Genomic DNA, 24,988 nt, shown 5'->3' on the forward strand with positions numbered 1-24,988 from the left:
CTTTACTTTGACTTGGATTGAAACTTCCTAAGGAGAAAACATCTTACTTTTTTCAGTGCCACCTTAAAGGTTTCTTTTCTTTTCTTTCTTTTTCTTTTTTTTTTTGTGGGGTTGGGTTTTGTTCTTTGTTTTGGTGGTGCTAAGAATTGAACCCCAAATTCTACGTGTGCTAAAGCTTTTTTGAGTGAAGACACCAAGTATGGATGAATTCTAGGCAACGTTTTGAAATTGTCACTTTAACTTTTTTTTTTTTTTATATCAATATTAGAGCCTTTATGACAGGATTTTTTGAGGGGGTGCTAGAACTAAAATGTTCAAGTTAAACCAAGTTTCTCACCAAAACTTTCCTCCTCCCTTTATGCAAGGCAGATCTTCCCAAGGGAAGCAGAGGTCCTTTCTCCTGTGCCCATACAGTCTAAGTCACCTTCTGCCTTTTGTTTGCAACAGTTCATATACGGGCTTGTCTCATAGGGAAGGCTCTGAGTCTGAAATTGTGAGAAACAGATTTGTGGCTTCTGTCATGATCTGGTTTGGATAATTTCTCACAGAAAAATATACCTGACAGGACTTGTTCCCTGCTGAGGTAACTTCATATGTATGTAAAGCGGTATGGGACCTCCAAAAGCACATCTACTAATATTGATTGCATTTAACATAATGAAGTGCCTTGCTGTGTGCTTGGTTCCTATACCTAGCGGACTGTGATGTGGCTTGTGGAGAGAATTAATTAGAAAAGCAAGGTTCCGGACTTCATACTTGTAGCCACAGGTTCAGCATTAATGTTAGGCATAGGATTTTGTTTTGGCTTTTATGAGACATGCAGAAGACCCCTGCCTTTGTTCTCTTCAATGCAGGCATTACAGGCATAAACCACTATTTCCGGCCAGTTCAAAGCCAATGAATCAGCAATGTAGATTATATTATATAGGGTCCTTACACAGAGATACAGTATTGAGGTTGTATGCAGATTGTCTGCTAAAGAAAAATGTTATAAAAAGAAGTTACAGCAACACACCCTTGCATTTCCGGGGCGGGGCAAAGCTTCAGAACTCAGCAAGGGTGGGAACCCTACACAGAATGTAACCGTTAACATCACCTCAGTCACAGATGTAGACCTCTCAGATACTTACCTTTTATGCAGTGTGGATCACACTGTCATGCACTGACATGTACTATTATTAGGGGACAGGCCTGTTTTCAAACTTGTATGTCTCTTCCAATGGACAGGGCCAAATAAACACAGCTGTACTGGGAAGAGAGCTCAAAGACTGCCTATGTTAAGGCATGGCCTTCTGGGGACGGTTTTGAGAACAGCAAGTCCTAAAATGCTTTAAACACACAAGGCAAATGTAAAGAAAAATAATGTTTTTACTTCTTAGCAACAAGGACCATTAAGCTGACAATAAGCAGCCTTTTGGATTTTTAATCTAGAATATCCATGACATTTTTTCCATAAACAGTACAATTGTTTAGTGAAAGGATAGCAGGGCAATCAATTTTATGTGAACTTTACTATCATTACTCAAAATAATTTTGTAATTTATAAATTAGTAATGACTCCCCCCCACCAGAAGTCAGATAATTTTAACACATTTGAAATTAGAGTATAATCACTTATACAACAATGACACGATCTTAAGTTGGATATCAAACCCAAATTACAGACTAGCAGAAGTTCAGAGTTCTAAAGTACTAAGACTGGTAAACACTGCATAGAAGGTTGAACGGCAGGTAGCCCATGGACCATTTGTAATCCACCTCAAATGAAGGAGCTGTGCCTCAGGGACACAGTCACCAGACACCTGCCACAGGAGAAATGCTGACTCCTTCTAAGACAGCCGCCTTAGACTGAAGAGCTAGTGCTGCAGGCCTGTCTCCAGAGTGGTTTTAATTCCACTGTTAACTGGGTAACCTCAGTGGGGAAATAATTAAAATGACAATCCCATTGCCTTCTATACACCACCTGTTCCAATATTCCACCTACCCAGATCCATCCAAAACAGCAATTCAAGTTTTAGGGACTACCCAACTTCAACAGCTCTCCTCAGACGTGTGTGAGCTGAGTGCCTTGATTCTCAGAGGGACTCTCTAGGTTCCTACTCAAGCAAGAGACACGTCACCTGCTCTTGGCGGATTTGTTCTTCAGACTTGCATGGAGAAGAGTAAGAATTAAGGCATTTTCAGAGAGATTCTCTCAAAAGACATTTATTTCCACATTTCTTTCATCATGGGAAATATTCCAATTCACCTTCATGGAAAGACCATTCTTATATTCTGTGCACAATCACTAGTTATTGTTTTACAATAAACAATGTCTCAAGAAAAGATGACAGAGTTTACAACTTGGTAGCCCATTGACTAAGGGGAACAGGCAAAGTACCTCAGGATTCCTCAGGGAAAGAAAGACAATGAAATTATTTTTTTTTTTTTTTATCAAGTGTCTTAAAATTAAAATTTCAAATGTTTACTTTTAGGGTCTGGCATAATACTTTTTAAAGTTTTACAATAAAATACCACCTTTTGGGAAAGTAATCACCTTCCCTAATGACTGACTAATGACTTTACCTGAATTAACACTGGTGGCAAATACAGAAACATTCAATAATTGACCAACAACTCCTCAGCTTTAGACACATAAGAGTTAAATGTAACATCTTCTGTGTATAGCTTACTGGGCTAACAGATGACTTCTTACAGAATACATCTTTATTATTCCTAAGACAGGGTTCCTTTGGCACCTGAGTTGAGCACAATACACAAGCAAAGAGTCTAATGCAAGGTTGTTTAAAGGCTCTATTTTATCTGTATATGCATATATACATATACCTGTACACATACATCACATATACAAAGGGCAACTTCTCCTTTAAAGATGACAAAGTTAAAATTAACTTGATATTTAGTCAAACACCCAATGCTCATTTAAAATAGTTTAAAGTCAGCTAATGAATTTGAAATTTAACGATTTCAAGAATTTACAGGTTGTTAGACTAAACCCAATTCAATGTGGAAATACAGTTTTTATTTTTTGGCAATAGAGTTTAATATAGTAGCATATTCATTTGACCAGTTATCTTAATATGACATTATTATAGACCTTTTATGGACACTAATGGGAAATCACCAGAGCATTCCCCAAGCCCCCTCCCATTAGGATTGAAAACAGTAACTGACCACTGACTCAAGGACAGACTCTCATTGTGTTGTTTCCAGCAGAACCACACACACATACAACATACACCACACGCACGCACACAGACAGACCCTGAAGATAGCTGCCTGTCAAGCCTCCTCACTCACTAGGATTTTCACATAACAACTCCAGCAGTGCATAATGTTTTATGCTACTTACTAAAGACTCTGGTGTTAACAATTCTACCAATACTCTGGTACTTTTGTGGATGACTAAACAAGGGCTTGCGTTATCAGATTTAGGATACACCCAACACTAAGTAAGCTGCCTGGACTTAACATTTCCCTTCATGAATATGTCTAACTGACTGAAATTAGAACATGTTTGGTTTTACCCATCCTCCTCCACTCTAATATTTCCAGAGGACGAGGAGGGCCTCTTTAATTTGCATACCATGCATATCCATCTTCCAGACCTCATTAGCTCTGATGTATGAAGAGTGTGCAAACACATCTGGGTTGGAAAATAATCATGCTTTGACTCAGCTTGCAGAGAAGCAACCTGGATCAGCCTTGACTCCTCTCTGTTTTGCTTGATAGGCCCTCTCACAGAGCATACCACACACAACGGAAATCTTACACAGTTTCCAGTTGGTGGTAACTGGGAAGCATTTTCAATTGCAAATGTCTCTGAAGTATTAATAATAATGTCTAGTACATAATGTGTATATACTTGACATTGTTTTCCCAAACAAATTCTGTTAATAGAGTCATGGCATAGGGCTTGCCTTAAGAGAACCTACTATATTCCAATGTTTTTGTTTTGTTCAATCTTCTCTAACCATAATATAACCCATTTTTCTTGATATGTAAAACATTTTATAAGTTCAACTGAACTTGAATTCTTTAGTTGCATGTAAACTCACATGCACAATTTACATTTTTGTCATATACTTAAATATTTTTGTCTGTAAAACAATTTCAGGACAGGAAATGATATGCTAGCAAATAGAAACCTAGCATTTAAACTGTTCCCTAAGTTGTTCTAAGCAAAAGTGCATTTGTAATATAAACATATCATATATGAAGCCAAAAACACAATCTCACACCAGAGAAGATTTTAACTTTCCAAGTTAGTCCAGATGAGTCACAGAGAAAAGTGCTAACACAGCAAATCTGGAACAAGTTCGTGGGGGCTGGGCAAGGAGTCGTCAAAGCGAAATCTTTTGGAAACCATGCTACTATCCTCAGGGATATTCTCCTTGTCCTCCCGGTCTCCACAGCTTCCATTACAGGAGGACTTGGGGGTTTTATCTTCAGAGGACCTGAGGGTATGATCCTGGATTTCAGAGGAACCTGAAGTTTCCTCAGGGTGAAATAAGCTTCCAAAGTCCCACTGCTGTAGCCAAGAATGAGAAAGGCAGGATTCCGCTGTTAGTCTTTCCCTTTGGCAGAAAGCAGAAAGGGAAAAGTGAGCATGTGAACCAAGATGAGGACATCTTCCGATTACATTTTAAAACGAACACGAAGATAGCACATATCATAAGGCCAACCAGTACACTAGATACAGCTAACTTTTATTAACTGCTTAGGCACATGTCAGGGGCTATTTCACATACTTCAATATATTATTTAATAATCACGATAAACTAAGAAATAGGTTCCATTATTGTCATTTAATAGATGATTGAAGGAGATACCTAAAGACTTGTATTTGGAGCAAATTTCCCCAAGCTGTCAGTGTCACGTGCTACAGTCTAGATATTGAACGTTTCCCAAAAGACCCTACGTTAAAGATTGGGCCACCAGCCTGTGACATTATTGGAAGGTAGTGGAACCTTTAGGATATGACTTGCTGAAGACAGTTGAAGCACTGAGGATAAACCTAGAAGAGATAAAGTAACTGAGCCTTCTTCATATGGCCTGTCATGTTCCATCTCTCCACAGCTCCAAACAAGAAGACAACTGGCACATACTGAGAGGTCTTGAATAAAGCCTCTCCTCCTTGTAGCTGAAGGCCTGTATGGTAATGAAGCCTGCTTAGCAGTCAAGTGGAGCCTTGGTCTACAGTTTATACTTACAAGTATCTACCTAAGGAAGTGAAAAGTAAAATTCTGTCCATTTCACCTCCAAATAGTTTCTCTATGACCATTTTTGTCATTTGTCCACCTGATAATGCACCATTTTAATTTTATTAAGCAAAACCATTTTATTTTAATGAGCTCAGAAATAAAAACCTCATTTAAGTAGCCACCAATCACAAGCTGCATTTCAGCGACCTTCTACACACTTAGGATGGTATTCTGAAGCAATGGAGCTTCACTTAGGGTTTTACAGTCTCACTGCCAATTACATTTGTATGCACTTACCCAACATCACCACACACTCACGAGGGGGGTGGGTTCCTTTTCCTGCATTCTGTCCTTCCTCATTACTTGATGTCACCCTGTCTTGGTCCCCTTTGTAAATGCCATACTATACTTACACTTTGAGCTCTTTACATCTACACATGCATATGTTACAGCATTAAGACCCACACATTAGGAAGAACATACAGGCTTCTCTTCTAGTTGGAGGCACCTTGCTCAATATACTTTCTAAGTTCACCCATTTTCCTACAAAGTTCACGATTTTTCTTTACAACTCAGTATTTTGTTTTGTATATATACCATATTTTCATTATACATTCATCTACTGATGAACATCTAGATTAGATCTATTTCCTTGCTTTCATAAATAAAGCATAAATAATCATGGGTGTACAAATATTTCTATGGTAGGATATAGGGTTCCTCTGGGTCTATATCCTGGTATGAAATAGCTGGGTCATATATAATATATTTTGAATTTTAGAGAATCTACAAGTTAATTTCCATAATGACTATATTAACTTGGAGTCTCAAAAGCAGTGAATAAGGATTCCTCATTCCCCAAATCCTCTCCAATGTGAGTTATCAGATTTGTTGACAGCCGCTCTGACTGAGTAAGGTGGTAACTCAAAGTAGATAATACAACTTAAGTATCTTTCTACATCAATACATAATTGATAGATATTTTATTTGTCACTCTTCCATTCTGGTATACCACAATCTGTTTAACCAAAGCCCTACTAGTGCTTCCCAAATCTTGTTACCAACACTAGTCTGATGAACACTAAGGAAATGCTTTCTAGAAACTTGGTTGATTATCTCCAGAACAGCAATTTGTTTTTTTGTACTTTGAAACATGGTTTTAGGTGTTCTCCAAATTACCTCTAATATTCAACAATACAAGTATCTTCTAGAGGATTATGGAAAACAATTAAGTTCTTATAGTATTCCATTATGTACTTCTTGAACTTCCTTCTTTAATCTCTGTTATCAGTATTAGTTTTCAGTACTAGGGATCAATCCCAGGGCCTTACACAAATAAGGAAACTCTACCATTTAGGTTTACCCTCAGCCCATGAATTTATATTTGTGTAAGGTAATACAAAAAACAAAACTGACCGCTAAACTGACCACTTAGTGGGTCAATTCACTTCCTGTTGCCTATGAATTAGAGATGTAGTATTCTCTAGTACCATATCTGACTGTATATTATCATACTCCCAGCTGCCACACTTCCTCCCTGCTATGATGATAATGGACTGAACTTCTGAAACTGTAATCTGCCACCTCAATTAAATGGTTTCCTTTTATAAGAGTACCATGGTCATGGTGTTTCTTCACAGAAATAGAAACCCTAACTAAGACGATTTTTTTTTTTAAAGCCAAAATGGTCAGTTCAAAAGAAATATATGTGTAAATACTGCTAGTAAGTGACACGCTTAAACACTGCATGTTTCAATTATACACAAAGACACAGAATGGAAAGAATTAGACAATAATGAAGGAAATGGCTTTGCATTTCCGCTTCACCTCCATGTCTGACGTCTGCTCATGGAGAGGTTCCTTTATACATGAAGATGCTTTATTCACAATAGCTGAGAGTAAAACAGCAGTGCAGATGCTGTCACCCTGACCTATGCTGAACAATAAATGTGTCAGAGAACTAGATGAAAATCTTGTCAGGCTTGAAGGCATGTGCTGGCCAAGCAAACAAATGTTAGTGAAATTATCAAATCCCTTCAGTTTAGAAAGCCTCTGGAGGAATTTATTAGTTTATGCTCTTAAAAATAGTGACTGTGCTGGGCATTGGTGGCACATGCCTTTAATCCCAGCTCTTGGGAGGTGGCCTATAGAGTGAGTTCCAGGACAGCCATAGCAGTAATACAGAAAAACCCTTTCTTGCAAAACTTAAAAAAAATAAAAAGGAAAAAACCAGACTCAACAATATTTACCCAATACTTTGAGTCTTAAAACTGCTTTCTATTTTTCAAAAGCAGGAGAAATACCTATAAACTCAAAGGTTAAATAGGAATCATTTGGTAGATATTTCTAGTCTTTTGTTTGTATGTATAGTCTTTTATAATTACAGTAGTAGTATTCTCATTGCAGAGAATTTAGACTCTAGGCAAAGCCTATGTAAGAAAACAAAAATGGCTTGTACATACACAGAAAACACAATATTATTCTTTATATGAAATATGTATTCATGTCCAAAATACACAGAGTCTTTTTGTTGTTGTTGTTTGCTTTGCTTTTTCTTGCAGATAAAGAAACTGAGTCTTCCAGGAGATTAACTGCCAAGAACAGTTAAAAGTGAGACCACTGGCCCCCAGGACACAAGCCAGCCTTGAAGAAGAGCTGGGCCTTTCCTTGCCTTGAAGCTGCCAATGGTCAAGGTCTGGATCAAATCCTTCCTTCAATAAACCCCATGATGCACTGCATTTTAAGCATATGCTAGGGTGAAAGATATTCTATGGTCCAGGGCTTTCTTCTTTTAAGCAACCAAAATTGGAGTATTCTTATATATAAAGTGAACTCACACATGAGCAGACATCTAATCCTTTAAGACTTAGAACATTTCCATACATGCACAAAATACAGTTTTCCTCAGGACCCCACCCACTTTCATAGTAGTTCCCTTCAACTTTCATGTCACCCATCATGGTTTCAAAACATGGGATAAAACATATATTACTTGCATTTTGTGTGTGTATAGAATGTATCTTCTTAATAAATACATGTTATTTGTTTTGTAAGTGCATCTAATTAATGTCATTACTTACTCTGGATTCTTTACTAGAAGGCTCTGGATGAAGTCAGTGGCCAGTTGTGAAACTGATGAGAAAGTTTCTTCCGAATAATCTACATTAACTTGAGAAATATTCAGGTATGTTTCTTGATTATCTTCTCCTACAAATGGTGATGTATGAGTTAACAACATATACGCTATTATGCCAATATTCCTGAAACAAATGAGGGAGAAATAAATGTACATTAACAGTATTTATAGGCAGTACTACTAATAGTCCACAAATTCCTGACCTCAAAACTGTCACAGTTTAAAAAGACTTAAATTACTTCTAGGGATTACTGTAGTATAAAAACTAAAATAGTTACATTACTTCCATTCGCATTACAAAGAGTACAGGGAGTCCACACATATGTTACATATAATACCAACATAATCCATTGAAGATATTTTATCTACAGTCTATTCAACATTCAGTATAGACACATGCTGGCTACAAAAAGCAGCTGCATTTTTCAAAGTCTATCCAATGACACAATAATGATCTGAATGATATAGCTAGTTGTGTAAACCCAGTCTGCGAGTTTGGCAAAACCCAAGATTGGATAGGCAAATTTTTCAAGCTGTAAACATGTGAATGTCAAGGCTGGTGAGGAGCTAGAACAAGACAACACAGCATGCTTTACACATGTACTAGTCACCAGATCTTCTCTATCATTGCAAACACGTTAGTTTTAAAGAACCAGGAGGTGATCCCAAATAACAATCTGAGTGAGCAACAGTGGAAAGGCTACCTTATATGCCCTTCTCTGGTAATGACATTGAGGACTAACTTATCCGTCACCATAGAGCCCTCATCTAGTTAAACAGAAGCAGACACCCACAGCTAAACACGGAGCCGAACTCCTGGAATCCAGTTACAGAGAGGAAGGAGTGATAAGAAAAGGGGTCAAGACCAGGCTACAGAAACCCCAGAGACAGCTGACCTGAACAAGGGGGAGCTCATGGACCTGCATTGACCAACTCAGACCCCCTGAATGTGGGTCTCAGTTAGAAGGCCTAGACAGTCTAAGGGACCTCTGACAGTGGAACCAGGATGTATCCCTCATGCACGAAAGAACTTTGGGAGCACATTCCCCATGGAGGGATACTCCCTTAGCCTAGAGGCAGGAGGGAGGGCCTAGTCCCTACTCCAAATGACTTGACAGATTTAGATGACCCCTCCTGGAAGGCATCACCCTATATGTGGAGTGGGGGAGAGGGGTTGGGAGAGAGAGGGAACTGGGATTGATATGTAAAATAAAATTATATATCCAGAAGAATAATGCTAAAGTTTGCACTTGGCCTAGGAAGTCAGTCTGTTGTCACAACAGAAGTTCCATTGCCAACCCTGGTGCTGCTCCCTGTCAGGGTCGCTCTGAGACAGCTGCAAACCACACAATTCCCTAGAGGTGAATCCTGTCAACTGAGCTACTATGTGCATCTGACCTCCTCCTGCTCAGCAATACCATGCCCAACCCTTCTAGACTTGCATATCTAGACTCACATAGCTAAGCATAGCATCATGTCTAGCTGTGACTGATGTGTCATCCTAGCTCTTGAGTGTTTTACTTAACTACAGTGTGTCACTGACTAGGGTTGCTCACTGTTACTCAACTGAAGTGACCAGAGAAAGGAAGTTCCTACTTCTGTACCTCTAGCTCAAGAGCTTACTGAAAAGAACAGGCAGGTCAAAAGTCTTCAATGATATCTTCTGAACAAAATCTTTGAAAGAAAGCCTTATTTTTTTACTACTAAGTTTCTAAAAAGTAAGTATTTATTATCTAATTTTTGAAAGGTGATATTTAGATCACGTATAGACTCTTACCACATATCTGTTGCTGTGGTAATGGGATCATAGTTGAGGATTTCTGGAGCTGAAAGAGAAAATTAAATTAAGATTCAACATAGGCAAACTTTAAAAACACAACAATCACCTGGCATTAAATTACAATTTGATTTGGTTATAGAAGGCATAATAATACAAGGTCAGTAGGAATTTAGTAGGATTTTAATTATTTTAAGATTATTGTGAACATTGCATGATGAAGTGGGCAGTAGGCCAAGTCACTGCTGTGCTCCTTGAGGGGCTAGCAGCTGTGCATGCCGGAGAGCCAGTGGATCAAAGCAGACCTCAGAGAAGCCATTATGAAGACATGAAATGGCAAAAGCCAGAATCTTTACAACTGTAGTCTTACTGCTGTGTTATTAATATATATTATTTTGTTAGCCTCAGGTAAGCTTAACTTTTCATGGATCATGTACTTTTAATGACAGTGCAAGAAAAAAAATATGAGGCTTCTTACAAATGCTAAGATTTTCAAGCAGATTATATATTCTTAAATTATCAAAAATCTAACTTCCTAAGTAATTTTTGGCTGCCTCTTTCCTTGTCCCCACTCCAAAAGAAAAAATAAATTCTCTATAGTTCCTGAACTCTACAGTGAATTTCCAGTTAGTAAAACTCCAAATAGTATTTACAACCAAAAACTATTCTCAGTATGGTTTTATAATCTCTTCAAAAAAGTTCTCAACTCTAACATCCTCATGAATGATACTTTTGAATCATATATGCTGTCAGCCTCACCAAGCTGCCTATAACCTTCCTGCATACCTCCATAAGCTATGTTATCATTAATGACAGCTGTCATTACTAGGACACTATAGCCCATATTAGTATCCAACAGTTAGTATAGTAATTTTCATTTCTGGGAGATAACTGCCTAGTTCATGGAACTTTCTCTGTTAGCTTATCTTTCCAATAGAGATGTTCATTTGGGCAGTAACAGAAGGAAAAAATATCACTGCTATCTCTAAATATTTGAAGCTTATATGCTGTTTCACACATCTTAAGTATCTTCTGTAGGCATAATCAAATTTGTTGATTTAGTACATTATCCTCAGATTACCTAGTCATCTTTGGTATCCCTTCCCACCACATCTTCTCTTTACAGCCCTATTAACTCTTACATTTGAAAACAACAGCAACAAATAACAAATGACACCCACAAAACCAAAGACTGCACTGCATATAGCTTTGGGGTTAGGACCAGACAGAAGCAGAAGTGAGGGCCAGACTCAACGGTTCACAGACCACTGAGTTCTGTTTCTCTCCTCTGCCTTTTGCCTATTTGCTACTGATTTTCCTTTTCTCCTTACATACAAAGCCAGTACAGGCAAGCACTATACTTTTACACTTAGCCAATGTCCTGTGAGTTGTTATGAATGTTTATTATATTCCTGTACTCACTATAATTCATTTAATAAGTTATAACCAAATTTGAATGCATTAAACTTTTTAAATCAAATGAACCTTGGTATTGTGTAATCCAAAATATGTGAGGGTTTTTCTAGTTTTGGTGCTAAGAAAGCACTCTACCACAATAGCTATATCAGTATCATAAAATACAGTTTTAAAGAGGTATCTATAATTTCAAAATGGTATAATAAAATGGGTTTCTTACCTAAGTATTCAGGTGTTCCCATGATTTCTCGAAGCTCACAAGCATTCCCAATTTTTCGAGACATTCCAAAATCTACAATTTTTATGTCCCCAAGTGGGTATATACTGCTCAATAGTATATTCTGTGGCTAAATAAAGCACACAAAAGGTGATAAGCAATAGAAATAAAAGGCTACTTGTTCTAGATTGAAGGTAAAACTAGTATAACGTGTTGCTTAGCTCTTACACATTTCTTAGAGTACTTCATCCAACATCCACTAAACTGCCAATTAGGAGGAGTACACATTTAATAACAAAGAAACTAAAAAGGCAGTCAAGATGGATTTTCAGTTTGTAAGATGTTGGGTTGATTTTGAGATATGGAATATATAATAATAAAGACAAGAGTACCACATTCTGCCCACAAAAAGTTCAAGTGACAAACACACATGCACACTCGCGTGCACTCTCTCTCTCTCTCGCTCTCTCTCTCTCTCTCTCTCTCTCTCTCTCTCTCTCTCTCTCTCTCACAGTCTTGGTGGAGTGCTGATGCTCAGGCTGAGTCTTACAGGACAAGAAGGAATCTGTCAATTAGAAAGTTGCTCTTGAGACTAAGCGTGAAAGGACTAACATGCAAATCCATGTCCAGAGTAGAAAATGATCCCATACAGTATATGGTTTTGGTGAGCTGGGCCTGATTGTACCAGGTTCATGGCTTAGAAAGTAAGATGTGTGTGTCCTCCACTATCTCTGAGAGCTACATGACTTGACTTTATTATTGGAGTTGTAGAGACAATGACAAAGTGACCTATCAGAACCCATTATAAATGCAAGCCATGCTCACCAAAGTCTGGGCAAAAAATCCGAATAGTCTTTAACTTGGAGACAATTCCATACTCCACATTAAATCACAAGAGACTATTACAGGAGACAAGTAAACTGTTGTTGGCTTCATGGTAACAGTGTTAAAAGCCAGGTTTATGGGCCACCCAACTTCAAGTGCTATGTGACACAGTTTGTCTTACACAGGACAAAGACCAAACAGCTGCTGATCACAGTTGATTACCTGGCATTTACTATGCTGCCTGTTTCCCAACCATGTGATTACAGAATAGTGGGGAGACTAGATGGTAAAAACTTCCTCCCCTTCCACAGGGGAACAAATACACATGAAGTTTTTGTTTTGTTTTTTTAAAACTATAGGATAAATAGCTGGGCAATGTACATTTTAAAGTATAGAACTTTTGAATGGTATTGAATCTACAGGTAGAAAAAGATTTGGAAATTAGAGATGGGTCTGGGCTATGATAGGCATTAATCCTGGAATTATAATATGAAAGTGGCAGAGGAACCTAAAGGCAGGCAAACTATACAGACAGAGCAGAATCTACTGTTTAACAAAAAGGAGACAGACTCTTCAGATTTTAGGGCCTGTGATTAGCTGTGGAGGACAGACAAGGAACACCACTACCTAAGCCAATGGTTCGGGGGACTTCTGACTCTAACTAACCTACAGATACAGAGGATATAACCTTAGAGAAAGTGAGTGAGCTATGGAAGCAGAGGAATGAGGAAAGGTAAGAGGGTATCAGACAGCAATCAGAACCAATCACTTCTGAGGGGGATGGGTTAGACAGGTTTGAGATGTGCCTCGTAAAGCAGGATGGATTACATATAAGGGTGATGGATTTTAAGTGGTTGAATTCAAGCTTGCTACGAGTACATCATCTCCTGTCTGCCAAGACAAAGTAATGCCCAATGCAGCCCTACACAGGCAGAGGCGCCTCCATGTCTAGAAGACCATGACACACTTCATTTCTACTAACACCAGCCTGACACTGAACTCCCAAGAACAGAGTAGGAACACTAATGTTAGTTTAAGTCACACTGCCATACCTTTAAGTCAAGGTGAACAATGTTATTCTGATGTAGATAATAAATTCCTTCAAGTATTTGTTTAATGAGTCTGATAACATCATTTTCAGATACCATTTCAGCCAACTCAGGTAAACACAGGTTGAAAATTTCTCCACCTGCAGCACTGAAAGAAAATTCAAATAGAACTATTAAAAATCATTTATCTAAAAATAGCCTTTAATATTGTATACTCATTAAGTAAATGTTCATGTAAATGTCTGCCTGTGCGTGTATACCATTTCAGTGGCTGCCAAGACTAAGAAACATGTTGTATGTAGGATATGACAGTCTCAAACCTAAGTTCCAAGCATCAATACTTCACACCGCAGTTGTCAATTGTCAACAGTTAATTTGTACATAGCATGCCAAGGAAAACCACGAGAATTTGCTGCTGACACTTGGTTTATGACAACATGGAAAAAAATGTAAGGAACATGTCTGAAGGCACCAAACACATATACGCCATTTCAATCCTACCCTACTCACCAAAACATGAAAATTCAGGAGAAACTAACTTCATTATCTGACTCAAGGTATCATGATAAAGGCACTGTAAGTACCAGAAATTTCACACTGCTATTGCATTTATATTAGTAAACTATAAAATCAGGTATTGGAAGGCAACATACAAAAAACTGCAATCAGGAAAAAGAAATAGATTTATCTTTATGAATATTTAATATATTGGCCACTTTTTTCCACACATTTCCCCAAGGTCTCTTGAGGAAGAAGTAGGAATCCATGGTGTAAGCTGGCAATATAATTTTACCCCTCCCTTTTTAGTTACACTATTTACAGTAACTAAAAATCCCACTCAAAAATAGAGTGGTCTAGCTACATTCCTGCAATGGTGCCAAAGTAAGATTAGCAATTATAACAATTCTAAGAAGGTAAAATAAATAAATACATAAATAAAAAGATGACACATTAGGTTTCCATAAACTTGTCTGCTAGTCACTAGTACAGAATATGCCATGAACTGAGAACATCACAGAGAGTAAGACACAGGTCTGCAGGGTACATGAGTGCCACAAAGAGCAACACCACATATTCTGGCTGATGCTACATTACTTACACACTGCACTTTTAAAAAGGTCTTCTACAATGGCATATTTAATTGACAAAACTTTGTAATTTTCTAACAAAAAGGGTATCTTACTTCTGCCCTACATAATTGCAAAGTTATTGTTGTAAATTATAAGCAAGTTCCTTTTTTAGTTGTTCTGTAACAAGGGCAGCTTTTGTCTCATAGCCTTCAAAAAATTAATAAGTATATACCACAGTCAATTTTAGTTTGCTCAAAATTCAGCACTATTAAAACTTTCTATGTCTATTTAGGAAACATCTTCCCTTTATTAGTTTCTGAAGGTATTCTCCTTCATTACCTGTATATGCCTTTAAAACAGTTAGTGTGGAAAATGGCTTCACTTCATTGGGGATGCAGTGACTCATCTATTCTCAAAATCCCAATCTATAAAAGATGTAACAATACCACCTTCTAGAAAAGCAGCATTTACTTATTTACAGCTAGAATGAAATATTTTTATGTGGGCTATGTATGTTGGTAAAAATAAAAAGATCTAAAACATATTTGAAAGTGACAAGGTGATTACAAGAATTTTGTTTAATTTACAAAAGTAAACACTGGTTTTAAAAAGGTTTGGATTGTGGCAAAACAGCAAAATACAAAAATACAATAGAACTATCAGAACCCCTAGCTATATTAATTGCTAAAGAAAGTTTTACATGTATTTGTAATTAGCAAATGCAGTGACTGAAAACAGTGCGTTTTAAAAAAACCATGGGGGATTCAGACATTGTGTATAGTTCGACATGCACTTGTTCTTTGAGCCAGCAATCAACTTCTAGGAATTTACCCTGACCTCCACCACCAGAAATAAATACCACCTATGCACGTGAGCTGAGTCAAATGGTAAACCATACAATGGAGTCCTTTGGAAACTAGCCATACATGGGGTTGGGGGTCACGGCACAGCAATACAGGTCCAGAGTTCAATCCTTATTAACACACACACAAGCTTGCAGACACAAACACCACACATTTTATGTCTGAGTCTTAAATTGTGCAAACTTTTTTTTTATAGTTACTGATTTTTTTTAACAAAGTTTTAAAATATAAGGTCCTATCACTGAATATAAACAGAAGCAAATATACCTAACCTAACTCTATAACTGACTCTCTGAATTCACGCCATAGTGGGCAATACTTTTAAAAGAATGGCAAAATAGAAAAGAAAATGGGGGTAGGGAATCTAGTCACTTGCTGCTAGGTGTGGTAATAGCAGGTTTGTGCTGAATTGCCAGATACCACACCACTGAAAACCAGATCATCACACAGCGTGGGCTGACCAGGTTCAGCCAGGGAAGATTCAAGGAAATCTTAGCGTGCAGAATCAGGAAGTCTCCAAATGTTAATCCAATCACATCAGAAGGATACAGGATGGAGATTTAAAGCCTACCTGACAAATTTTAATCTTTGATAAATTTGGCACACAGAAAAACAATGGAAGAACCTGATTAGGGCCTACTAATTTAATCATAATGGGCTATTTTTAATTAATGCTAGCTAACAGTTTAATGAAACCATTAATACATAGTGATAGTCAGAAGGGAGACAGGAAAAAGAAACACTTTGACTAGAAGGACACCGGTTTAGTAAATGTAGAGTGAATAATGGGGTTAGACAGAACTATGTCCCAAGATTCACTGTAACTGCTAATTCCAGGAACAATGTCAATGGCTACTGGGATTTCTTCAGGAACGTGTGTCATAGAAAATGGTATTTCACCAGCTCATCACTCACATTAGTACCTAACTACAAAGGGATGCTGTTTCTTTACAATGAATGGGAGATCTGGCAGGTACCACCTTACTCATCTCCAAATTTAACAAAACCAGCTGACATTAATGCCATTTGATGTGACACATTATATCACCCACACTACTGTCCTTACCAAACCTGTTACAATCTAGTGATGGGGATACAGTCAGACAAATCTAGAAAAAGTGTCATTTCCCATGACAAATTATATGCATTCACCATCTCCAAAAGTCAATGTCATAAAAATGTCATTAAAAAAAGTCAATGATTAAAGAGACTTTACAAATAAATATAACTACATGAATCTTGACTGGATTCTGAGATGGAAAAAAAAAATTCTTATAGTTTGGAGCCTGTCAGAAGCATTTCAATGTGGACTAGGAATGACTCAATGCATGCTGACTTTCTGATGTCTGATGCTCATGTTGGTTACACAGAAAAAAATACCTTATTCAAAACAAATCCTGCAGTATGCAAAACAGAAACAACTTGCAATCTTCAAGAGGTTTAGTGAAGAGGCCAAACTATCAACAACTGATGGTAAATCTTCAAAGTGAATATTTTCATCATATAAAACATATGCTTCCTTGTGAAAACAAATCTGTCTGTCAAATTGTTAGGAGTAAATGAAAATGCCCAGTAATACACTGCCAGCCCAAAAGTCATAGGTACAATTAAGCTCCAATCCTAACAATAAATTTTAGTCTTAGTCACTTTAAGAAATTAAATACACTAATACTCAAACACTTGCTGAGAGCTAGTGATATGTATTAATTCAGTAGTAAGGTACCTGCATCCATTTTCAGACTGTAAACATGAACTATGCATAAAATAAATCATATTCTGAGGAATTTTGTTGTAGCTTCACATGAACTCCAAATAGGATTTTATTAACACAGTCAATGTCTTACACATACTCATTCTCCACATTAACCATTCTCCTCATTAACCATTTTTTTATGTTAACAACCTTTCCCATAGTTTACAGGACGGTAACTATTTACAGGAAAGGCAGCTAAGGAATCTTTGACCAAGTAAACACAAAATATATGAGAAATGAAATGGCATTGGTATCCTGACCATTCCTGCTAGTATAACTTACTCTGAAGGTTCTATAACAGACTTACATGTGAGTTTAACCATTTAGGCAAAATCAGCACTTTCCTTCACAAATTAATTTTAGTTGAATCTATTTCCTTGCACAAAACAATTGATTTTCAAAATCTATATAAACAAAGCTCCACTTCCTTATAATATAAATACTAAAATAAAATCCTTGGGAGCTAGAGCAGAGACTCAGCAGGTGACAGGCTTACCATACAAGCTTGAGGATCAGACAGGTATTGTGGCCCACCTATAATCCTAATGCACAGGAGGAAGGGACAGGGGATCTAAGGAAACAGCAGGCCTAGCAGCAGGCCCAGCAGACAAGCAGAAACAGAGAGCTCTGGGTTCAGAGAAAGACCCAGCCTTGATATATAAAGTGGAGACCAACTGAGGAAGACATCTAAACTGTTTCTGGCCTCCACGTTTGTGCACTGCACACACACATACCCCACATGTGAACACATACATCACTACACCCCATATACACACAGCTGTGCAATAAAATAGGACAAATACACTTTTAAATTCAAAGGGCAATGATATACACTGGAAGGAAAAAAAAAAGAATTACTGTAGCTTGTAGCACTATTTTCTCTAAAATAGTACTTATCTTTTTTAGTAAATTAGATTTACTTTATTAAAAACCTATCAAAACCTGAGGTAAATTCAGTATTAATTTACCTGATCTCTTTCCAGTGTTGTTCATTTTCAAAAATTTGTACTATATTTACTGGATGTTAATCTATGGGGTAGCAGGCCACTGCATTCTGAGCTCGACACTTACACTAACTACTTCATCAATTATTGAGCATTTTGGTGTTTTCAATGTTTCACTAACAAGAGATTTTTTTCTTTCTCAACTACAGTTCCTGACAGTCTTTTACATCGTATGTGCTATAAATATCTTAATAATGTCAGAGGCGATAAAACCTCTTCTTGAATCACTTCCTTGGATATATTTTATTAAAATAGGTTTCAGAAAACATAAAAATGCTTCACTTTTATGTCATTATTTTCTAGAAGAAAACCTCAATTTATGTACTATTAATATGGAACTGAATTCTTGTAATCATATTCTCAAATTATTGTGTTGTCTTTTATTTGTTACCTGCTGTTAGTTAGTTTTGGTGTTTAAGTATGAGGCTATACATTTAGCCTTGTCAAAATGCATAAATATAAACTATGTGTCTCTATTATGTATCAACAGGCATCTTTATAAATTTTGTCATAATGTTATCACTAACTATCTTTGACATTTCATACCATAGTCTACCAATTAAAATAAATACTTTAAAATGTATAAGAAAGCACATACTTACTATTCTAACACCAAAATGATTTCAGTTGCATTTTCGTAGACTTCATGAAGATTAATCACATGGGGACAGGCCCTGGCCAGCTCCAACACAGCTATCTCATGTAGAATCTCTGCACGGCAATCCTGGCCTCTTCTCCTCTTTTTCAGAAATTTTGCAGCATACTCTTGACCAGTAGATTTTGATATACATTGTCTAACCACAGCAAATTTTCCTCTAGAGAAAGAGAAAAAGGACAATTCCATACCTTCAACTTAAAGTAAATTCTTTCACTTATCTGTGCCATTAGAAAATTTTCTTTTCTTTATAAACTGAATCGAATATCTTATGTTCTTTTTTATAAAGTCTACAATGCTACCACAGCAGGATAATCAATTTATTTTTACTATTAGTATGATACATTTTCAATGTACCTGATAATTTTGTTTGCCTACAAACTCTATGCTTCTAATAGACACATAAGGGATATGGAGCCTATAGAGAGTACTAAAATGCATTTTATGATCAGCCAAGAAAATTCAGGGTTATCAACAGTTTAGTATAAGCACATCCAGTAATGTCATGTTAATCGCTCTAGGAAAGTGCAAATGCCTTTATCTCTTTAACAGACATACTTAACATCCCACCCAAACTTAAAACACAAAGATTATTTCTCCTGTTATATGAATGTATTTTAGCATTTAGTTTTACAAAGATGTAAAGCTATTTTGAAGCAAGAATTATCTAAAGCACTAATAAAAGCTATTGACTTGCATACTCCAAAAATGGATACATGCCCTTAAATAGGAATTCTGGAGAGTTTCAGGCCATAAACCTTCTGGGTTTTACTCTAAAAGATCTTAATTTAATAACCTCCACACTAAGGATAAGCCACACTCTAGTTTCTGATACTAAAAGGCACAAATAAATCTCCAGAGAGTATAGTATTTTAACTCTATTGCTGCAGTTACTCTCAGAAATATACTCCTAACACCGATGGTCAGCTGATAGCAGGGTCAACCATTTAACCCACAAGACATTTACAGTGGGAGGTGGTTAGGAGAATAAATTGCTTGACTGAATTTTAGTTCTTACTCCCAAGAACCAAAATGGCAGATTCTTCTTCATTACTCCCAATTACCTCAAAATTAGTGTCAATAATCTAAAACATATAGTTAATAACTAAAAATGAAGTACAGAAGCTATAACCCAAAGCCTACATTTATTCAAACATATCACAACTACAGAATGCTACATGTACAAGCCTGTTAAGTGCCAAGAAGTAAACCATGGAATATGAATTTCTAACTTTTTCTCACAACTATAGGATAATTTCTACCCTTAAAATGACTTTCTCTATTAAGTTTAACACTTATCAATTCTTACTGAGATATAGAAGCAAAAACTTGTCTAAAACAGAAAGGAAATTTGGGGTTTTAAAATGAAAAAACAAACAAACAACAAACAAAAAAACAAAACAAAACAAAAACTCACCTCATAAAGTTTAGGAAACAAACTAGGAAGCCAGGGAAGCTACATTTCTGAAAGACACATTGTTTATAGTTGTGATAACTTCACTACATGCTAGTCATGTGACAGTACCCTAGGAACTAGAATTCCTTCAAAAAAAGCAAGGTTATTCTTACCTTATTGGCTTTCTACAACTACTCTGATACACATGCACAAGGACAAAGTTGACCAAATGTCATGGTCACTGTTCACTGTTCACTGCTAAGGAAAAGCTCTATGAGGACAGGGAACATGTCTGATCTAATTAACCAACTCTAGAGAAATCTATATTTTGCAAACTAACACACAATGGCCCTGAAATGCTTCTGAATAAGCAGCAGAGTTTGTGTATTTACTACAATGCCATACATTATGTTATGTTTTAAATCCACATTTTTTCCTTTTTTTTTTTTTTTTGGTGGGGGGGGCCATTGGAGACAGGGTTTCTCTGTGTAGGTCTGGCTGTCCTGGAACTTATTACTCTGTAGACCAGGCTAGCCTTGAACTCAGAGTCTGTCTCTACGTCTCAAGTGCTGGGGTTAAAGGTATATACCAGCACCATCGGCCACAGTTGCATTTTTAAAATTTGAGGTCTTGAAAGTTATATCCATATATTATTAACACATAGTTACTCATGCATATATTCATATACACTGTGAAACAAGCTAAATATTTTAGCATAATTATTAGAGGCTTTAAGGGGAAAAACAAGTATCTATTTTATATTCTAAGACGCTAGTTGTAGTTTAGAAATATAACAATAATCTTCAATATATAATGTTCTGTACCAAATTTAAGAGAGATAGTCAAGAAAACTCAAGACTTTAGTAATACTAGTCATTGCACACTCTCAAAGGGCAAAGCTGACTAGATTTCCCAGCAGTGAAAGGTCTAGCCGTTACCGTCTGCACTCTAGAACACACAATAAAATATGAAGGGATGGGGAGGGTAAGCCACAAAGGAAGCTGACGTTTATTTCTGAATCTGCCTCACCCTTCTAACCACAAGGCCGATGAAACTTTGCCTTAGCTGGGGGAGGGGTGGAAAAAAACTTGCCCAACATGTTAAAAAACAGGAACAATGCCGTTTTTTTGAGAATAGTGAAAAATGAACTTAGACTTACTTTATAGTTTCTTTTGTATTGCTAAAGGGAAATATATTCTCAAACACTGACATTTTAAAATTAAAATTTAAAAGCCAGCTGATATGAAAAGGTAACTTTGTAGTTTTCCACATATTACAAAATATGCAAGCCTCCCAGAAAGGTAAGCTCAGACCCCCCCAGCCTCACTTTACAAGGCTTGCACACTAACACAGGTCACAAGCTTGAAAGGACTTTAAAGTTCATGGAAGATTAAAAAATAATATGATTTTAATTGCCAAGGTTGAAAATCAAATATGCCAATATCTACCATGTGAGTCATTAGCCCAAAGCAATTCAAAGACACAATTTAAGTTTCTTCCATTGAGACATCTGATGCTGGAATATTAGCAATCTGACTTTGTTTTAATCAAATCCTACCACGAACTTTTGCTTTTAAATGTTTAAAAAGCAAACTAACCCCAATTTATGATAGTCCCTTATGACATCACCTCTGTAAGACAATTTAAAGCTAACAGTGGCCGACTCAAGGTCTCTAAAAAGGAAAACAACAACAACAACAACAACAACAACAAAAAACCAACAACAAAAAACCCTCTCATTAGCTACTATCCCTAATAAAGTTAACCATCCAAATAGTAACCTAGAAAAATAATTAAGAATGTTAAGAATGTTTCTTGTTATACAGATTAAAACAAGTTGTTTTCTAAGTATCTATTCAAAGCAATTTCCAGATGTTTTGCAATAAAAGGTAACTTGAACACATTTAGTTTACTTTCTCAACTAAGAAGAAAAGATAGCACAACTAAGAACATCACACAAATTTTGATTCAAAGCAATGGCAGCTCAGGTAACTCCTAGCTCAAGCAAAGTAACACAATGCTATATGATACAGACTGGGCATATCTAATGCTAAAAGGGGGTGGAAGGGAGGAAAGGGAAACAAAGTATAGGAGGCAGACAAACATTCAATGGCATGCTGGGTTTCTTCAATAGTCTACTTACAATCTAAAAGGAAGCTATTAACAATGCTGTGTCTAATACTAGGTCTCCCATTTTAACAGAAGCAATCAGAAGCAGAAAGTTGTCCAGAAGGGGGTAACTGCACCCAGGAAGGCTTTCTGGACACTTGATCATATGATAAGCACTTAAGGGAATTAGCAATGATCAGCTTTGTTTTAATATTTGAAAGCCTATAACATAAGTATATATTACATGCAGCTACAAAAAAGAAAACTGTCTGTCAAATAGAGATTAGTAGAGCAGAAAGCAAAACATTCTATGGCTGTGAGATGGGTAGGTTCATCTTTATGTTATAAAAGGAGGACTGTGTGAACCATCTGAAAGAGTGGAAAGGCCAGGGCTTGCCTCTACTAAACATAAAAGACACAACCAAAGAATTAGCTTTCACAGCCAGCCAATCTGAGATTCCACACTGAGAATTTCAGGTGAAAATTAATCATACTGTTTTATATCCCATCCATCAATAAAAATGGATTTTGATAGCCAGGCGGTGGGTGATGGAGTACACCTTTAATCTCAGCACTTGGGAGGCAGAGGCAGGCAGATCTCTGTGAGTTCCCGGCTAGCCTGGTCTGCAAAGCTAGTTACACAGTGAAACCCTGTCTCGAAAAATCAAAAAATAAAAATGGATTTTGTAGACCACAGTAGCCTAAGTCAAAACAATGACCATCATCACCACCACATACCCTGAAAATCTATATGACCACTGTCTTCTAACCCTTCACAAGCACATTTAATTAAACCTAAGGAGACACACAACAGACAAATAACTTGGCACAGCTTTCCTGATTCTCATACATACTAAAATTACTGTAGTACTAAATATAAGAAACGTATATTTGGTTAAGCTAAGGCAGAATTTATACAGGTTTCTATTTATAGAATACCAATTCTTTATGCTATAAAATTGTGATATCAGATATGAGTTATATCTTACGAAAGTGTGTGTATATGTGTGTGTGTGTGTGTGTGTAATGGAGAAGCATCCCTTTATTTCTCTTTTAGACAAACACAGTAGCTAGAAATTGAAACAAATGTATTAAAACAAAAACATATAACACTATATAAAGCACTTTACAAATACTAAGTAACTTAACCCTAGAAAAATCTAAAAAAAATAAATGCAATTACCCTCATCTTTTTTTTCAGAAGAGGACACTGGCACTAGGAGGTATTGTAATTTAACTGAAGACATACAGATAGCCAACAGCAGAGCCCAGATGGGGACTTGGCAGCCTAAGATGTCCCTTCCCATTCACAGATGCAGAAAGAAATGAAATCTGAAGGTGGGTGGGAGGTTTAATATGAACTCTTCCATAGATTTGATTTTCTAATCAGCCAAGAAAGCAGAAATAGTGACTTTTCTTTCTAATCACTTATAATGGTTCCAAGTGAATTTTATGGCAGAAATAAAAAAGTTTAATCTAGACAGCACACATATCAAAGTCTCCTTACCTCCCCAGTTCTTTCGATGTAAGTGTATAGAAATTATTAAAATTTTCCATCTTTATCGGTGTTTGAGGAGTTGTAGTTAGTAACCCTGAGCTACTTCGGCAATCGAACCTTCTCCGAGACATGTTAGATGACTGCCAGGTCTGCTTCTCTGGGAACTTACTTTTACCTAGTTAAAAGAAGAAACAGGATGCAACTTAAATGTAACTAAGAAAAAGAGACATTATCTCAGGCAGGATGTGCGCTACATCACACAACTCCAAATATAGTATTAAGATAGAACCACTATGCAGATAGGGCTGATTTCAGGGGCTTAAGCTATTTACAAGGAGAAAATACCAGATGCTCACATGGACAAAAACTGGTACCCCCTCCTCTATGGCACCTAAACAAAGCTACTGACTTCATTTCCAAATGAAATTACTATAAAAACAATAAGAAATCATTATGATAAAAATGGAAATGAGGTGATCACTTTATTTGGTTGTGAACTATTATTCTTTAAAGCCACAATTTTCACACACCTTTGTAATTTAACACAACAATGTAATGACTTTTGTTTTAACTTCATATGGCCAAACAAACTTGGTGGCAAACTCACATTTTGTGAATTATATTACAGTCCTGTGAAATATAAGAAATAGAATCTGTTCATGGATTGGTTACTTGCCAAAACTGAATCTAGAAATTCCCCTGCACCTTACGAGTTAGTTCTTCCTCAGGCAGAGCCCAATGCTGAGGGTGCCACGCATGAAAACACAATCATTTTGCTGGGCCAGAGACTGATCATAACGGAATTACCACCCAGAGTTCAAATCCAAACCTGAAGTTCATACTGTCTACAACTTTTGAGACCTTATGTAACCAGTTTTAGTATGGAATTATCAACTGATATTAAAACTTTATTAAGTTTTACTATCAAACTACTATTTTCATATTAACTGAATTATGTAATTATAGTGGACTCTGTGCCACATCTGCCTAATGAAAGATCAGGAATTATTCTGCTA

The 24,988-nt window shown here is 36.7% G+C and overlaps 1 protein-coding gene across 1 annotated transcript in view; it reads right to left on the reverse strand.

The window, feature by feature from the left end:
• Nucleotides 1–2,189: 2,189 nt before the first annotated feature.
• Nucleotides 2,190–24,988, reverse strand: part of Stk17b (serine/threonine kinase 17b) — a 30,759-nt gene continuing 7,960 nt past the window's right edge. The window contains exons 2-8 of the mRNA XM_051190201.1: nt 23,982–24,147; nt 18,917–19,129; nt 13,628–13,772; nt 11,754–11,880; nt 10,118–10,166; nt 8,285–8,464; nt 2,190–4,577 (exon numbers count right to left, since the gene is read on the reverse strand). Of these exons, the coding sequence (XP_051046158.1) occupies nt 4,295–4,577; nt 8,285–8,464; nt 10,118–10,166; nt 11,754–11,880; nt 13,628–13,772; nt 18,917–19,129; nt 23,982–24,103 (1,119 nt within the window). The 5' untranslated portion in view covers nt 24,104–24,147 and the 3' untranslated portion in view covers nt 2,190–4,294. The remainder of the gene's footprint in view (nt 4,578–8,284; nt 8,465–10,117; nt 10,167–11,753; nt 11,881–13,627; nt 13,773–18,916; nt 19,130–23,981; nt 24,148–24,988) is intronic.

The sequence above is a fragment of the Phodopus roborovskii genome, unplaced genomic scaffold, assembly GCF_943737965.1.
Source record: "Phodopus roborovskii unplaced genomic scaffold, PHOROB, whole genome shotgun sequence".
NCBI lineage: Eukaryota > Metazoa > Chordata > Mammalia > Rodentia > Cricetidae > Phodopus > Phodopus roborovskii.